At 37.5% G+C, this 15,081-nt stretch overlaps 2 protein-coding genes and 1 pseudogene across 2 annotated transcripts in view; 1 reads left to right on the top strand and 2 right to left on the bottom strand.

Moving 5' to 3' along the window:
- MSH4 (mutS homolog 4) overlaps nt 1–14,225 on the top strand; it is a 92,386-nt gene extending 78,161 nt beyond the window's left edge. The window contains exons 18-20 of the mRNA XM_035018246.1: nt 6,359–6,533; nt 7,899–7,987; nt 13,955–14,225. Of these exons, the coding sequence (XP_034874137.1) occupies nt 6,359–6,533; nt 7,899–7,987; nt 13,955–14,146 (456 nt within the window). The 3' untranslated portion in view covers nt 14,147–14,225. The remainder of the gene's footprint in view (nt 1–6,358; nt 6,534–7,898; nt 7,988–13,954) is intronic.
- Nucleotides 390–3,933, bottom strand: LOC118019256 (annotated as a pseudogene).
- LOC118020321 (reactive oxygen species modulator 1-like) lies at nt 4,959–5,410 on the bottom strand. The gene has a single exon (XM_035020232.1). The coding sequence runs from the start codon at nt 5,349–5,351 to the stop codon at nt 4,959–4,961; it is 393 nt and encodes a 130-aa protein (XP_034876123.1). The 5' UTR covers nt 5,352–5,410.
- Nucleotides 14,226–15,081: the final 856 nt, after the last annotated feature.

The following is a 15,081-nucleotide window of genomic DNA, read 5'->3' as shown; positions in this document are numbered from 1 at the left end:
TACTGAATCTATGTCAGTTGATCAGAATTTCTCATAAAAATAAGATATATATATATATATATATATATATATATATATTACTTGTTAGGATTAAAAGCTAATTAGTGTCTGTGATGGTTAATTTTGTATGTCAGCCTGACTGGACTACAGAGTACTGGACATTTGGTCAAGCAGTATTTTGGGTGCATCTATAAGGGTTTCTGAATGAGATTTGTATTTGAACTGGTAGACTAAGTAAAGCAGATTGCCCTCCCTAGTGGGGGTGGGTCCCATCCAATCAGTTTTTTTGTTTGTTTGTTTTCATGGGCTTGGTAAATATCAGTTCTTCTATTTCCTCTGTTCCATTCCAGCTCCAACATAAGAAGGGTTAAGAGTAGTTAATCCTATAAATCATCATATAAATTAGAGTCCAAGGGAGACACTGCAAAATAACATGTCCCAGGAGCAGAAACATGACATGTGAGAATTGGGGTCTACACTTGCACGAGAGAAGGCTACATCACAGGGGCAGAAGCTTGGTGCTCTGTTTTTACCCAAGAGTTTAGTTTAATAGGGGGTGGTGGGTGTTGAGTTGGCAAAGGGATGGATGGAGTGTGCTAGAATGTCTGTCATCCCACAGCACCACACCTTCTCTTTGAGGTCTCCTTGGCACTGTTCTCTGACAGCAGAGAAGCCAGAAACACACATGGTGAATGTCCTTCCTTGGAGGGCTGTGGGCTAGAACCTGCCAGGGAGGTTTGGAAGGTGGAGAAGGGGCCATAATTCACTGTGTGCAGCCTAGCACATACACAGACCTGGGGTCCAGGACAGCCTCAGAGGGATTCCTGAGAGCTGCTGGCTTTGTTGCTGCCACCTGAGACAGATGTCAGGGCCTTCCCAGATGTTCTAGACAATTGCAGTGGCCCAGTGAGCTCTTGAGAATCACACACTTTGGCTCTCCGAGCTGGACTGGGGCAGCTGCACCCCTGACCCTCACTCCTCTAGCTCTCCCTGCTCCTGTACAAAACCCTCCATACCCAGATACGTGCCAGGGCTCCTGCTTTCCTGGCTACACACAGACCAGCAAACCTGCTGCCTGGCACCATGTCTGCCCATACCTTCTAGGAGCTGTTCCTCTTCAACTCTGTCCCATGGGATCTGGATCATCCAATCTTATTCTCAGTTCCAGGGTTGAGGCCAGACTGATCCAAGCTCTCTCTGTGCCCCAGTGGTGGCTCAGGAGTGTATGCCTACCCAGGCTGGTCAGTGAGTACAGGAGGAGGGTCCTGGCCACAGTGACAGTTTTCAAAAACTTTCTGGGTGTCATCTAGGTGAAAAGTTCTCCTTCCTCTGGACACTATGTCGTCGTGGAGGGACCAAACTGCTGTGGCCACTTGGGGACCCAGCCTGAGGTTCACACAAACTCAGGAACAGCAAATGAGAAGGCTACAGAGAAATGGAACTTGATCCTTGGTCAAACAGACCTTGGAATCCACCCTACCTTTGGATTTTCAATTTCCATGTTGGTAAAGCCTATTCGGGCTAGGTTTTTGGATGTAGCCAAAAGCATCTTGACTTACTGTTTTCATAAGACTCCTTTACTTGTGGACTTCTTGGCTAAATGTATTAACATTTGTTTCTTCTTCCTAAAAGTCAAATTTTCAACATGGCTGTCCATGTAAGATTGATAGTTTTGTTCCATTTGTTCTTCTGTTGGCTGGTGTAAGCCACCAGGTTCTCTGCATACTGCAAGAACATCTTTAAGAACTTTAGATACTCATAAGATTTTTTTCCATGAACCACATGAATGTTGACCAATTCCAGTACAATCAGTGATAAAATTGGGTAAAGCACAAGAGACAGAAACTTAATACTACTTCCTTTGCCTGGAACACAACATTCTGTCTACCCACTGCTAGCGTCTCAACTCCGTGGAGGCAGCAACCTGGCTGGACATGCGGGTGCAGTGTGTGCTGATGTTTCGAAGCATGATGAGCACTTCCAGAATGGTTCTGGGACAGAACAGAGTTAGGATGGGGGTGCCACAGAGTTCACAGATTACCTGGGGCCACTTCTCAGCAGGAGGGTTGTCCCAAGTCACTAACAACACAGTGATTCTCAGGCAGGTGGTAATGCCGCTCATACATGATTTTTTTTAAAAGATGTTATTTATTTATTTGACAGAGAGAGACAGTGAGAGAGGGAACACAAGCAGGGGGAGTGGGAGAGGGACAAGCAGGCCTCCCGCTGAGCAGGGAGCCTGACACGGGGCTCAATCCCAGGACCGTGGGACCATGACCCAAGCTGAAGGCAGATGCTTAATGACTAAGCCACCCAGGCACCCCATCATACATGATTTTAAAGAGCTGCAAGCATTTGTTCAGAATTACTTCTAATCTGGCTGCTTCCTCAGCTTCTTCAGGCAAAGGCAGGAGGGGCCAAACACTTATGATGCTCTTCTCACAGCTCAGCAAGTTTTTTTTAAGTTGAGAAACTGGATGGAAGGGAACACTGTAGCCTTCTGCAAGACCAACCAGTGATTTTATTACTGCTTTTTCCTTAAGCATTGATAACCGATCTTCATCAGTGAATCTGAGTAAAAGTACAATGGAAAATGCAAATTACTGATTTGTTGCTTCTTTTGGAAATTTAGATAAGCTGATTTCCCCATGGCTTAAATGATCTCTTATATGGGGACTCTCCTGATGGTTCAGGAAATCCCAAAGAAATTGTATTGCAGGCTCTCCAAGGAAAAGAGGAATTTGATTGATTTTTACCATCATTCAAGTGTTTTGCCAATATTTCCTCACAGGTGGTATAAAGAGCTGTTGACTCAGCAGTCAAAAGTCTTTGTGGACATTTGTTAATGGCAAAACTCTCCTAAGTCCTGTCTCTAGCTGTGTCAATAACAACATGGCACAGTTGGCAAACCTGTGTGACTTGAACTTGATTAATGCAACTTCTCAGCATAGGAACATGACTTTTAATATAACAGTGTATTTCTTCATTACTTCTAATACTGTAAGTACCTCAGAAGTAACAGCAGGGAAAAGAGCCAAATCCTCAAGGTTTGTAAGAACTCTGAAAGGTCGGCATGCCAATGCAAATTTAGTTTGTTGCAAATAACTCTTCAGCAGCTGACCCAATCCTGCTGTCAACAGTATCATCACTGAACAGTAGTTTGGAGGGATTTCTTGAGGGGACACAAACCCATGCCATAAGATGTTATGTAGACTGAGTCCACATGGAGATCCAGTGAAGACTTCTAGTATGTCTACCATGTACTAGCAAGCTTCTTAGATGCAAGCAGATCTCAAAAGAAAGGGGCTTTCCTGGGGTACCTGGGTCATTGAGCATCTGACTTGATTTTGGCTCAGGTCATGATCTTAAGGTCCTGGGATAGAGCCCCGCATGGGACTCTGAACTCAGGGCAGAGTCTGCTTGGGATTCTTTCCCTCTCCCTCTGCCCCTGCTCCCCTCCCCCACATGCCCTGTTGCAAGCCCTCTCTCTCTTAAAAAAAAAATAAAAGGGGCATTCCTTCCCATTCAGTAAAAATATATTGCCCGAAGCCTGTTCTAGACACGCTGTCAGTTTCATTAAGCTAAAAGAAATAGCAGGAGATTGAAGACTTTCCAAAACATCAGATATTTCAGGAAATAACTCTGCAAAAGCTGTCCACTGCAGCCATGGTGTATATTGAATTTCAAACTGCCCCTTGGTCAGAGATAACAAATGTGAGTGGACAGCCTCACACACAGGGCGCAGCAGCCTCATGCTTCCCCCCGTAATCCAGATTCTGGGCTGATTCTGTATCAGTCACACAGTCTGTGATTGTCTTCCAGCATACTTCACCCCTCTGAGTTATAGTGCCATTGATATCACAGTTTTCTCTGACTTCAAACCTGAGTTTACAGATCATATTATAGGACTCAGGGAGAAAGACTAGTGGTAATAGGATCCTCTGTTAGTATACTATGTATTTGGGAATTTCAGCCTGGGACCTGGGAGGTAAGGGAACTGGCCCCTGGAACAATCTGGGGGTAAATACAGCCCCAAGGAGAGGGAGGGCAAGGGGTGCGTCTTTGGGGTCAGGGTCAGGTGCCCATCTTCTCTAGTTGCTCACTAGGGTCTGGTAAGGCTGACCTGCTTCTGCAGTCACAGTGGAGGCTCAGGAGTGGTGTCCTAGAGCCCACATCAGGGCATGCCTTCCAGCACACCGCCAGGCTGCCAGAAGGGTGTGGCCAATGCTGCACCTCCTCCAGCTCTTACTGTAGTGGGCCTGAGCACACCAGGAATGTGCTCACTGTGCACAGGCACCCTGGCTCCCATCTGCTCTACCTCCATGACTTCCAGCTCCTCCCATCCAATCAGTTTTGAGTGGGGCCCAGTTGAATACCTGAATAGAACAAAAAGGCTGCCCTCCTGGGAGTGAGAGGGTTACTTCCTGTCTGACTGCTTTCAACCTAGAATCATTTTTCCTGCCTTTGGACTAGAATTGAAACATCAGCTCTTTTTGGATCTTGAGCCTGCCAGCATTTGGACTGGAATGACACCATTTGCTCTCCTGGTTCTCAGGCCTTTAAACTCAGACTGGAACTACAGCATCAGCTCTCCTGGGTCTCCAGTTTGCTGATTGCAGATGTGGGGATTCTTCAATCTCCATAATCATATGAGCCAATTCCTTATAATAAATCAAGCTCTCTCTCTCTCTTTCTCTACACACACATACACACACCCGATTCTATTTCCCTGGAGAAGCCTCACTATTACAGATTTTGGTATTGAGAGTGGTTCTAGAGCAACAGAATTTTAAGGATGAGTTTTCTGAATCGGTTCTGGGGTTTCTGGAATTGACTCTTTAATCTGATTAGATTTATTTTATTTTATTTTTATTATTTAACTCAAAGACTTGTTTTATTATAGTAAATGGGCGGGGACTGATGGGAAGGGTAGATGTAGTGGGCAGCTGTGGCCCTGACTAGTGTTGGATGCCCATCCTCATGGCCACGAATATGTTAAAGATGCCACCACTCTGCATCATGGTTTTCCTGATGCCATCCATCAGCTCCCAACCCCACATTCCAATCCTGAGACAGGAAAAAGTACCCAAGAACATCCCAGCTGCCATGCCTACTGCATAGCCCATCATGAAGCCCATCTTCACGTGGTTGAAGTAGCTTGGCTGGGACTGTCTGTGTGGCCCCACAGCCACTGGCATCCTCTCAGCATTCAAGTCCCTGCGCCATGGTGCCCCCATCTCACCTCTAATCTGATTAGATTTAAAGATACTAACAATTCTATTTCTAGTAGTAAAGAGTAATAGGTTGGTTTGATACATAAATTTTGAGGACATTAATGTTATTATGAACATGGTCCTCAACTTCTAAATAGTTTACTTGACTTCTAAGTATTTTTCTGTTGCTTTATAAATTTGGTTTTATACCCCTTTTGATTTATTGAGTAAGTAGTGGAGTTTTTTTCATTTTTCTGTCCTATACCTCTTGCCATCCCCCTTACATGGCTGATGCCATTTGCCAGCCCAAATATTTTCTTTTTAATGTCTTAACATTTTATTTTTCCATTAATCACATATTTATAGTTTTTCCTAGTAATATCTTAAGAACATAAACAATTATTCAAATCTCTGTCTAGTTTAGTAACTCACAACTGGAAACCACATGCTGGTCATAAGTCACTTGAACCATCTGCATCAATATCACCTAAAATACTTTTGGAAAATGGAGTTTTCTGGCATTCCACATTACAACTACTGATTTAGAATTTTGGGGGTATAAGTACCAAGAATTTGCATCTTTAACAAACTCCCCAGGGGATTACTAAAGTTTGAGAATCATTGTCCTAAGCATTATTCTCCATCTTTTCTTTCTTCCCTTTAAGTACCTAACCCAAACACAAGGCAAATCTAAAAACTAAACCCTTTGCGATTTTGAATACCTAAGACAAACCATTGATTCCACTTTCCAAAAAATAGTTATATGGAGGGAAGCTACTTTTAAAGTAAAATTTTTTTAAAAGTTGAGGGAAATGTTATGATTTTGTTTGTAGATTACTTTTCTAATAAATGATTACCTCATTTAACAGCTTTATTTCTGGTAAACCTCATCTTTTGAATATCTTCAGATTTTTTTAGGATTTTATTTTTAAATTTGTTCTCTTTCCTATAATGTAACGTACATGTGATGTGTAAACATAATAAACATGTTTCTTTTGTTGAATATAAATTTGCAAAACATTTTGAAATGAATTGACCATTATTAGTTTCATTCCTACACCTCTGCCAAGCTACTTGGAAAATCAAACTAAAATTTTTTTCTGGTTCATTTTAAAAATACTGACATTCATTATTATATATTCTAGGCATTTACACTGTTTGCTACACATTTCCTGGAACTATGTCATATAGAGGTCCTGTATCCTAATGTAGAAAATATGCATTTTGAAGTTCAGCATGTAAAGAACACTTCAAGAAATAAAGAAGCAATCTTGTATACCTACAAAATTTGTAAGGGACTCACAGAAGAAAAAAATTATGGTATTGCATATAGAAATTATATCTATATAATATCTATTGAAACACTACATATTCTCATAATTCTTCTCCCTTTACTTGGCTGTCAATCTAAGCAGCTTTTCCTGTCAAAGAATTCTTTTGAGTGCTTATGCTCTAAGACTGTATTTTCTATGTCAAGCTCACATTTTATGTATATTAAGCTTATATTTAAACTTATATCAATCAGTACTTATGTAGAATTACAACACATGAAAGTGCCAGAAGTATTAGTTTCTATTCTTAGAAAAATGTAATTTAGCTTATATTTGCAAGTTATAAATGAATTGAAAATTGTATATTTCACACTTTTTCAGTAACATCTATTTTCTTCAGATGCAGGGAACTTCATAATCTAAAGTCTTAAAAGGGAATGTATTATCAAACCATATGATACTTGTAAACTTGATTAGATATTTTCTATCTAAATCATTATGTAACATTATAAAATCTCATGAATTCAGAAAATTTTTAATTGATCTATACATATAAGTTTCTAAAATTATTTTAGCTATGAATGTGACCCTTTGAGGAGGGGAAAGCATCTTTGTTTTGCTATTTGAAATGAGAAATCAACTGCATAACTTAATTTGTATAAGATATTTAATTTTTATAAACCTTAATTTCATCTAGTAAATGGGGATAATTTTCCATATATGTAGGGCTTATGAAGATTAAATGAATTATCAAATATGAACTGTTTAATATAGTACCTAGCAATTAGTAACTTCTCAATAAATGTGTTAGTGTTGTTTCTATTGCCTCTAAAATAGTACATACAATAAACTATTAGCACACAGTAGAAAGCCTATGTGGCATTTATACAATAAAATTAGGCTCAGGGGAGAATACTAGAGAGTACTTTGAATTTGCATGAAGAATAGTCATCTATAGTTATATCTTGTGAGAAATACCTCTCTTGGTGATCTACTAGACAAATGAACATTCAGCTGTACGGTTATCTCTGTGACTAGGGTTATCTCTCCTCCCTTGCAAAGCTCATAATTCTTTGACCTTCTATTAACCAACTGCATTTGTAGTTGGAATTTCATTGTTATTATTAAGTTTTCTAGTTACCCCTTTTCTTTTCCCTATCATGTTTTCCTGACTGTCTCAGATGTATTGAGAGGTAATTGATATTCTAATTTGTCTTATGTCTTGGACAACTAATTAAATATAATCGGTAAATTGTCATCCAGAACTTTGGAAAACTTAATTTTGAGAATTGCTAAGTTGTTCAGAAATGCCTGTAGAATAGAAGTCTAAATCTGTGAAGAAAAGATTATTACTGCTTAAAATAAACATAATACTTGCTATAACAACATTTAAGCCCCATTGTATTAATTTTAGGATTAAAAGCTGCAGAAGTGTCATCACTCCCACCATCAATTGTCTTGGATGCCAAAGAAATCACAACTCAAATTACCAGACAAGTTTTGGTAAGAAACTTCTTAGCAATAAGAATTGGTTTTCCAATTCAAGAAAATACTTTTAGTGTACATTTTTATAATGGTGTATCTAAGTATATAATAATATTAATAATTAAACATTTAAATAAAAACCTAATTCTAAATAAGGCAAATCTTTTTTTACTTCTCACAATTTTTTTGGTTTGGTCTATTTCAACCTTTCCCAACAAGTCAACTAATAAGATAGTAGACAAAGGTTAAACAGTTCAGTTCCTATAATACTTATTGCTACACTAACTTTATGATGAGAAAATAAGTCTATATAAAGTAAGCATTACAAATAAAAATCACATATTCCCTAGGTGGCTCAGTCAGTTAAGTGTCTGACTCTTGATTTTGGCTTAGGTTGTGATTTCAGGGTCGTGAGATCAAGCCCCGAGTTGGGCTCTGTGCTGGGTATAGAGCCTGTTTAAGATTCTCTCTCTCCCTCTCCCCCCACCCCCACTCATGCTTGTTCTCTCTAAAAAATAAATAAAAATAAAAATTACTATGCACCACACTTTCATATCCTTTAAAATAGTTTTTAAAACTCTTATCCATTATCATATATAAGCCTCATGACTCTTCATGAAGTAGTTAGGTCTTTCTAATATAAGATTAATAATAAAGCTGTTATTTTTACTCATGTTTTTACAACTGAGGTTCGCAGAGGTTAAGTGTTTTGCTAGGAAGCAGTAGATTTATCTCTGAACTCATGTTGATTCAAAATTTGGAAATCTTTTTTTTTTATAATATCAGGTTGCTTTATGTTTTAAGAATGCAGTGTGTTCAGTAAACTAAGCTAGGTGCATTATGAAATTTTCTTCAGTAGTAGTGGTTTCCTTTGTCTTTCCCTCTTTCTTAACCTACTTTTAATTTTTATTGTATCCCTTCAGTCTCTTGAGTTTCCAGACTATATGACCTTACTTGCCTAATCCTCCATTTGAATCTCTTCAACAATTTTGGCAGTGTCGTGCTTCTGAAGATTCTCTCATTACCTAGTTCCTCAGACTTCATCTTGCCAAATTCCAATTATGGCAAGCCTTCTCCAGTTGCCTTCTAGGCTTTGGCTTTCCTAATAATGATTCTCAAAATATATTCAAGACAAGCTAATCTTATCTACTGTCAATTCATATATTCTACCTTTAGTCAAATATTTTACTGGATAGTTTTTTCCCCTTTTATTGATCTGTATAGTTTCTTTAACTCTTTCAAAACATTTCTACTCTTCCTAAACCCTCAATGTCCTCACTGTACAGAAAATTCACTTCCTATATTTTTTGAGAGACTTGAAGTTATCATGATGAATCCTTGAACTTTTTCTCCTTAAAAACTCTATTTTGGGATTTCTGTTTTTCACCCAGTTCTCTTCCTTTCTATCGCAGAGGAAGAGATTACCTTTCAACTTATTTGAGGTTAACTTTTCTTCCTTCTTTCCATCTCCACTAAGATATAACTTCATAAGTTTCCTTTCTTCTCTCTCTTTTTTTTCTCTCTCTTTTTTAAAGATTTTATTTTTTAAATAATATACCCAACATGGGGCTCGAACTCACAACCCTGAGAGCAAGAGTCACATGTTCTACTGACTGAGCTGGTCAGGTGCTCCATTTTTTTAAAGATTTTTTTAAAAGTAATTTCTTCTTTTTTTTTTTTTAAGATTTTATGTATTTATTTGAGAGAGAGAGAATGAGAGAGAGCAAGCACATGAGAGGGGAGAGTGTCAGAGGGAGAAGCAGACTCCCCGCCGAGCAGGGAGCCCGATGCGAGACTCAATCCAGGGACTCCAGGATCATGACCTGAGCCGAAGGCAGTCGCTTAACCAACTGAGCCACCCAGGCGCCCAAAAGTAATTTCTGTACTGAACATGGGGCTTGAGCTTACAACCCTGAGATCAAGAGTCATATGCTCTACCAACTGAGCCAGCCAGGCACCCCTTGTTCCCATTCTTCTCTTTGCATCCTTAGTGTTTATTCACTGGCTTTTCTTTTTCCTATGAATATGCTTAGGTTTATCCTAAGAAATCCTTCTTTATTACCTTACTTCTCAAAAGATATTTTTTTTTTTTACTGCCAACTTCTTAAGAGTAATAACTACTTACTTCTTCCATTTTTCACTTGCAAACTAGATCTTGTCATCATGCCACTGAAACTTTCTTTGTAAAATACCAACTAATGATGAACTCTTATGGCCTCTTTTTCACTTCTCATCTTCCCTGGTCTCTCCGTGGTATTTGATACTACCCTTCTTTCCCTTTTCATAATTCTTCCCTGTCTTGGCTACTATGAAATTGTCCTCTCCTGGATGTCTTCATTTTCCTACCTCTGAATACCCCTTTTTTTCTTTCTTCAGTGCTTTTTTTTTCTTTTCAAATTTGTATTTAAATTCTAGTTAATTATGTAGTTTAATATTGGTTTCAGGGGTAGAATTCAGTGAGTCATCACTTAGATACAATACCCAGTGCTCATGATAACAAGCACCCTCCTAATACCCATCACCCATCTAGCCCACCACCCCCACCTCCCTCAATCAACTGTCAGTTTGTACTCTATTGTGACTCGTCTCTTACGGTTTGTTTCCTTCTCTTTTTTTCCCCTCCCTCCCATATATTCATTTGTTTTGTTTCTTTAATTCCACATATGGGTGAAATCATATGGTATTTGTCTTTCTCTGATTTATTTTGCTTTAGCATAATACACTCTAACTCCATCCATCCATCCATCTTGCAAATGGCAAGATTTCATTCTTGGCTGAGTAATATTCCATTGTATATATATACCAGTTCTTCTTTATCCATTCATCTGTTGATGGATATACGGGCTCTTTCCATAGTTGGCTATTGTTGATAATGCATGTAGCCCTTCGAATCTGTATTTTTGTATCCTTTGGGTAAATACCTAGTAGTGTAATTGCTGGGTCATAGGGTATTTCTATTTTTAACTTTTTGAGGAACCTCCATACTGTTTTCTAGAGTGGCTGTACCAGTTTGCATTTCCACCAACAGTGCAAGAGGATTCCCCTTTCTCTGCATCCTTGCCAACATCTGTTGTTTCCTGTGTTGTTAATTTTAGCCATTCTGACTGGTGTGAGGTGGTATCTCATTGTGGTTTTGATTTGTATTTCCCTGATGATGAGTGATGTTGAGCATCTTTTCATGTGTCTGTTAGCCGTCCGGATGTCTTCTCTGGAGAAATGTCTATTCATGTCTTCTACCCATTTCTTAACTGGATTATTTGTTTTTTTAGCTGTTGAGTTTAATAAGTTCTTTATAGATTTTGGATATTGACATTATCAGATATGTCATTGGCAAATATCTTCTCCCATTCTGTAGGCTGCCTTTTGTTGATTGTTTCCTTGGCTGTGCAGAAGCTTTTTATCTTAATGAAGTCCCAATAGCTCATTTTTGCCTTTGTTTCCCTTGCCTTTGAAGACATGTCTAGCAAGAAGTTGCTGCAGCCGAGGTCAAAAAGACTGCTGCCTGTGTTCTCCTCTAGGATTTTGATGGTTTCCTGTCTCACATTTAGGTGTTTCATCCATTTTGAATTTATTTTTGTGTATTTCACCAGTGCTTTTTATCGTTCTGCTTATTAAATGAAAGTTTTCCTAAGATTTTGCCCTTCCTTCTGTGTTTAAAACTATATTCTTGGTGAGCTCATCCTTTCCTTAGCTTCCATTTTCACTTCTTTTTGACCTTGAATCTATATATTTTTCTCCATATTTCTTCTTGAAATCTCAACTTACATTTTCACTCTTTAATAGGACCAAAATTAAATTTATCATATGAAAAATCTTCTCATTTCTTTGCTCCCAAATTTCCCAGTGACCCATTAGAATAATCTTTGAATCCTTCTTAATCACCTCTTATTAGGACTATGCAGTGGATTCTCTCTCTTTTTCAATCCATCCTACATACTTCTACCAGATTGTCTCTTTTTTTTTTGTATTGTTTACTTTTTTTTTATTATGTTATGTTAATCACCATACATTACATCATTAGTTTTTGATGTAGTGTTCCATGATTTACTGTTTGCGTATAACACCCAGTGCTCCATTCAGTACGTGCCCTCTTTAATACCCATCACCAGGTTAACCCATCCCCCCACCCCCTTCCCCTCTAGAACCCTCAGTTTGTTTCTCAGAGTCCATAGTCTCTCATGGTTCGTCTCCCCCTCCGATTTCCCCCCCTTCATTTCTCCCTTCCTACTATCTTCTTCTCTCTTTTTTTTTTTTAACATATATTATTTGTTTTAGAGGTACAGGTCTGTGATTCAACAGTCTTACACAATTCACAGCGCTCACCAGATTGTCTCTTAAGCATAACTTTTATCATGTTTCCCTGTTCAGAAACTTTTGGTTGTTTCTTACCAAATTAAAGTGAAACTCCTTACCCTACTGTTAAACATTTTCTATGATTATTTCTCAAAATATAGTCTTAGAATTACCTACATTAGAATCACCTGTGATATCAGGGACCATCCTAGATTTTTGAAGATTTCCTATGGCTTAGGAATTTACATTTTTAACCAGTCTTCTGATGATTCTTAAACACACTAAAGTTTGTTAACTGCCGCCTTATGGTCTCCCTTTGTTTATTACCCCAACCTTAGATAACATTTTTCAGTTTAACTAAAACCTACATTTTTGCCACATTGAGTTACTAGTCATTTCATCATTTTGACCTGTGTACCAGGATTTCTAATGTATCTGCTCTAGCTGTTTCCTCCATCCAGAATGCTTTTACTTCTGTGTTCTTCTATCAAGAGTCATTCCAAATATTCTATCCTACTTAAGCTTTTCTTGACCTGAGCTGGAAATGAGTTCTCCTTCCTCTGAATTTTGAATCTCTCTCATGAGACTTATCATAATTACCTAAATCAGTTGCTTATGAATATGTTTCTTTCACTATAATAATATGTCTCTTTCATTGAGCCTCTTGAGTTCCATTGTCATGTCAGGTAGACATTTTCGTATCCCCCATAGACATAAACACAAGGTCTGGGGCCTGGAATATAGATGATAATAGATATTCAGTATTTATTATTTAGATAATAAACTGATAGTTGATCATTCAATGTATCAGATAGATGGGTGAATACATAATAATCTTATTTTACCTCATGGAGTTGGATTCACTTTTCTTACAGTGAAAGAAGAAAAATACCTTGAATTGCTTTCTATTGAGAAAGAGAGGGATTTTATTTCCCTTAGTAAAGGGAAACTCACTGACTTTACATTAACAGTTAAGATTGAAAATGCTAATTCTTCTATCTAGCTCAGGAAACGAGGTAGATGAAGAATATTCCAGCTGTACTCCCATCCCTGAAATACTACTCAAAGACTGAATATCTAAAGGCCTTCTAAAATATTAGAAAATTCCTGTTTTAAACATTGTTTCTTGGGCATCCTAACTATAGATTGTTAAGAATTGGCATAATTTCAAGTAGCTATTTATGGCACTTATTTTCAAAATGTAATTTACTCCTCAAGCAATGTATGTCTTAGACTCTAGCAGATTCTATATATGAAATCTCTTGAGAGACAAGCAATTTACTGTTGACCCATTCTGTCTACCAGTTTATCTATTGGGGAATTAAAGTAGGAGATAGCAGAGTACTACTCTGGGTGACATTTAAAGTGAATACTGCATAGCAATGATCAATTATGTTGAGTGAGAAATTTTACCTATTTAGCAGATTTTTTTTCATTCAAAAGTGATTTTCAAGAATATAAGAATCTGTCATAAAGTAGTAAATACTCATGAAAAGTTTTATTCTTTCAAATCCATATTTCTTTATTTTTTCTAGTACATTCTTTGCTAGTTGAATGGAATTGACTTATCCAAAGGAATTAGTTACCTTTGGGTTCTGTATTTCTATGAGAGGAAAGAGAAAATTGCCAGAATTTTAAAACAAATTCATAGTAATCGTATTTTAATTTTTATCTATATTTTTTCAATAACAGCAAAACCAAAGGAGTACCCCTGAGATGGAAAGACAGAGAGCTGTGTACCGTCTAGCTACTAGGCTTGTTCAAACTGCTCGAAACTCTAAATTGGATCCAGACAGTTTACGAATGTATTTAAGTAATCTCAAAAAGAAGTATGAAACAGATTTTTCCAGGGCTGAACAAGTTTCAGGAAAGACCAAAGAATAATAACAATTCACATCATGTACTAATAAAATAATGTATCTTAATATGGGGAAACTAGAATTCATTTTTCCTAAGAGCAAAAGAAAATATTTGCTAAATTTTATGTCTTAATGGAAAATTGCATTATACTAACCTCAGAATTATCATCTATATATTGTCTATAAGAAAATATTTGTTATAACTTAACATATGAAAACCCTTGAAAGGACTGTTTTTTATGTTAGAAAAATGTTAATATAACATTACAGTTTTTTCTCATTTATGAAAATTCATGTTTTTAAGTCTTAAGTGTATTTATACTTACAAGTTATGGTTTAAGATGTTATTGTAAATACCTTAATTTTGGGGAGAAAAGCCTTTTTTTTTTTCCAGTCTGGAAACTTATGTGAGTTCTTTTACACTCTCTTCTGAAGCAATAAGACCCTATGGCTTAACAATTGCTTAATTAGTACCCCCAAATTCCAACACTGGATACTTACGGAGTTTGTGAGAATGATACTGGAAATTTTGAAGTATATTTTTGACATTGAATATAGTTCTAAAGGGTGAAAATAAATAAATAGATATTTTGTAATGCAAAGAATGTTTTTGGAAGGAGAGTTGCCATCACCTACCCTTTCAGTTTTCCAAATACCAGGCATTCCATTTTCTACTCACCAACCTCTTTTCCAAGTTTCATTTTTGGCCATCTTTTTTAGGTGAGTAACCAAAGCAGCAGAAAGGTAATACTGATTGATTTGCCTCAGGGAGCATTTTATAGAACTCTTTTCCGTAGGCATGTGGCTTACACCATCATTTCAGAGTTTACCTGAGGTCATTCTTGTTTCATAAATGGACACAAAAAAAAGGAAGACAATCATTTGGTCATTACCTGTAAAGAGCAGGGCTGTTGTCTTCTCAAAACCGTTTTTCTACAATTCCTTCTTACATAATCTCAG

This window comes from Mirounga leonina, unplaced genomic scaffold, assembly GCF_011800145.1.
Source record: "Mirounga leonina isolate KUSES-001 unplaced genomic scaffold, KU_Mleo_1.0 Mir_173, whole genome shotgun sequence".
Taxonomy (NCBI): domain Eukaryota; kingdom Metazoa; phylum Chordata; class Mammalia; order Carnivora; family Phocidae; genus Mirounga; species Mirounga leonina.
This window is presented reverse-complemented; position numbering and strand designations above follow the sequence as displayed.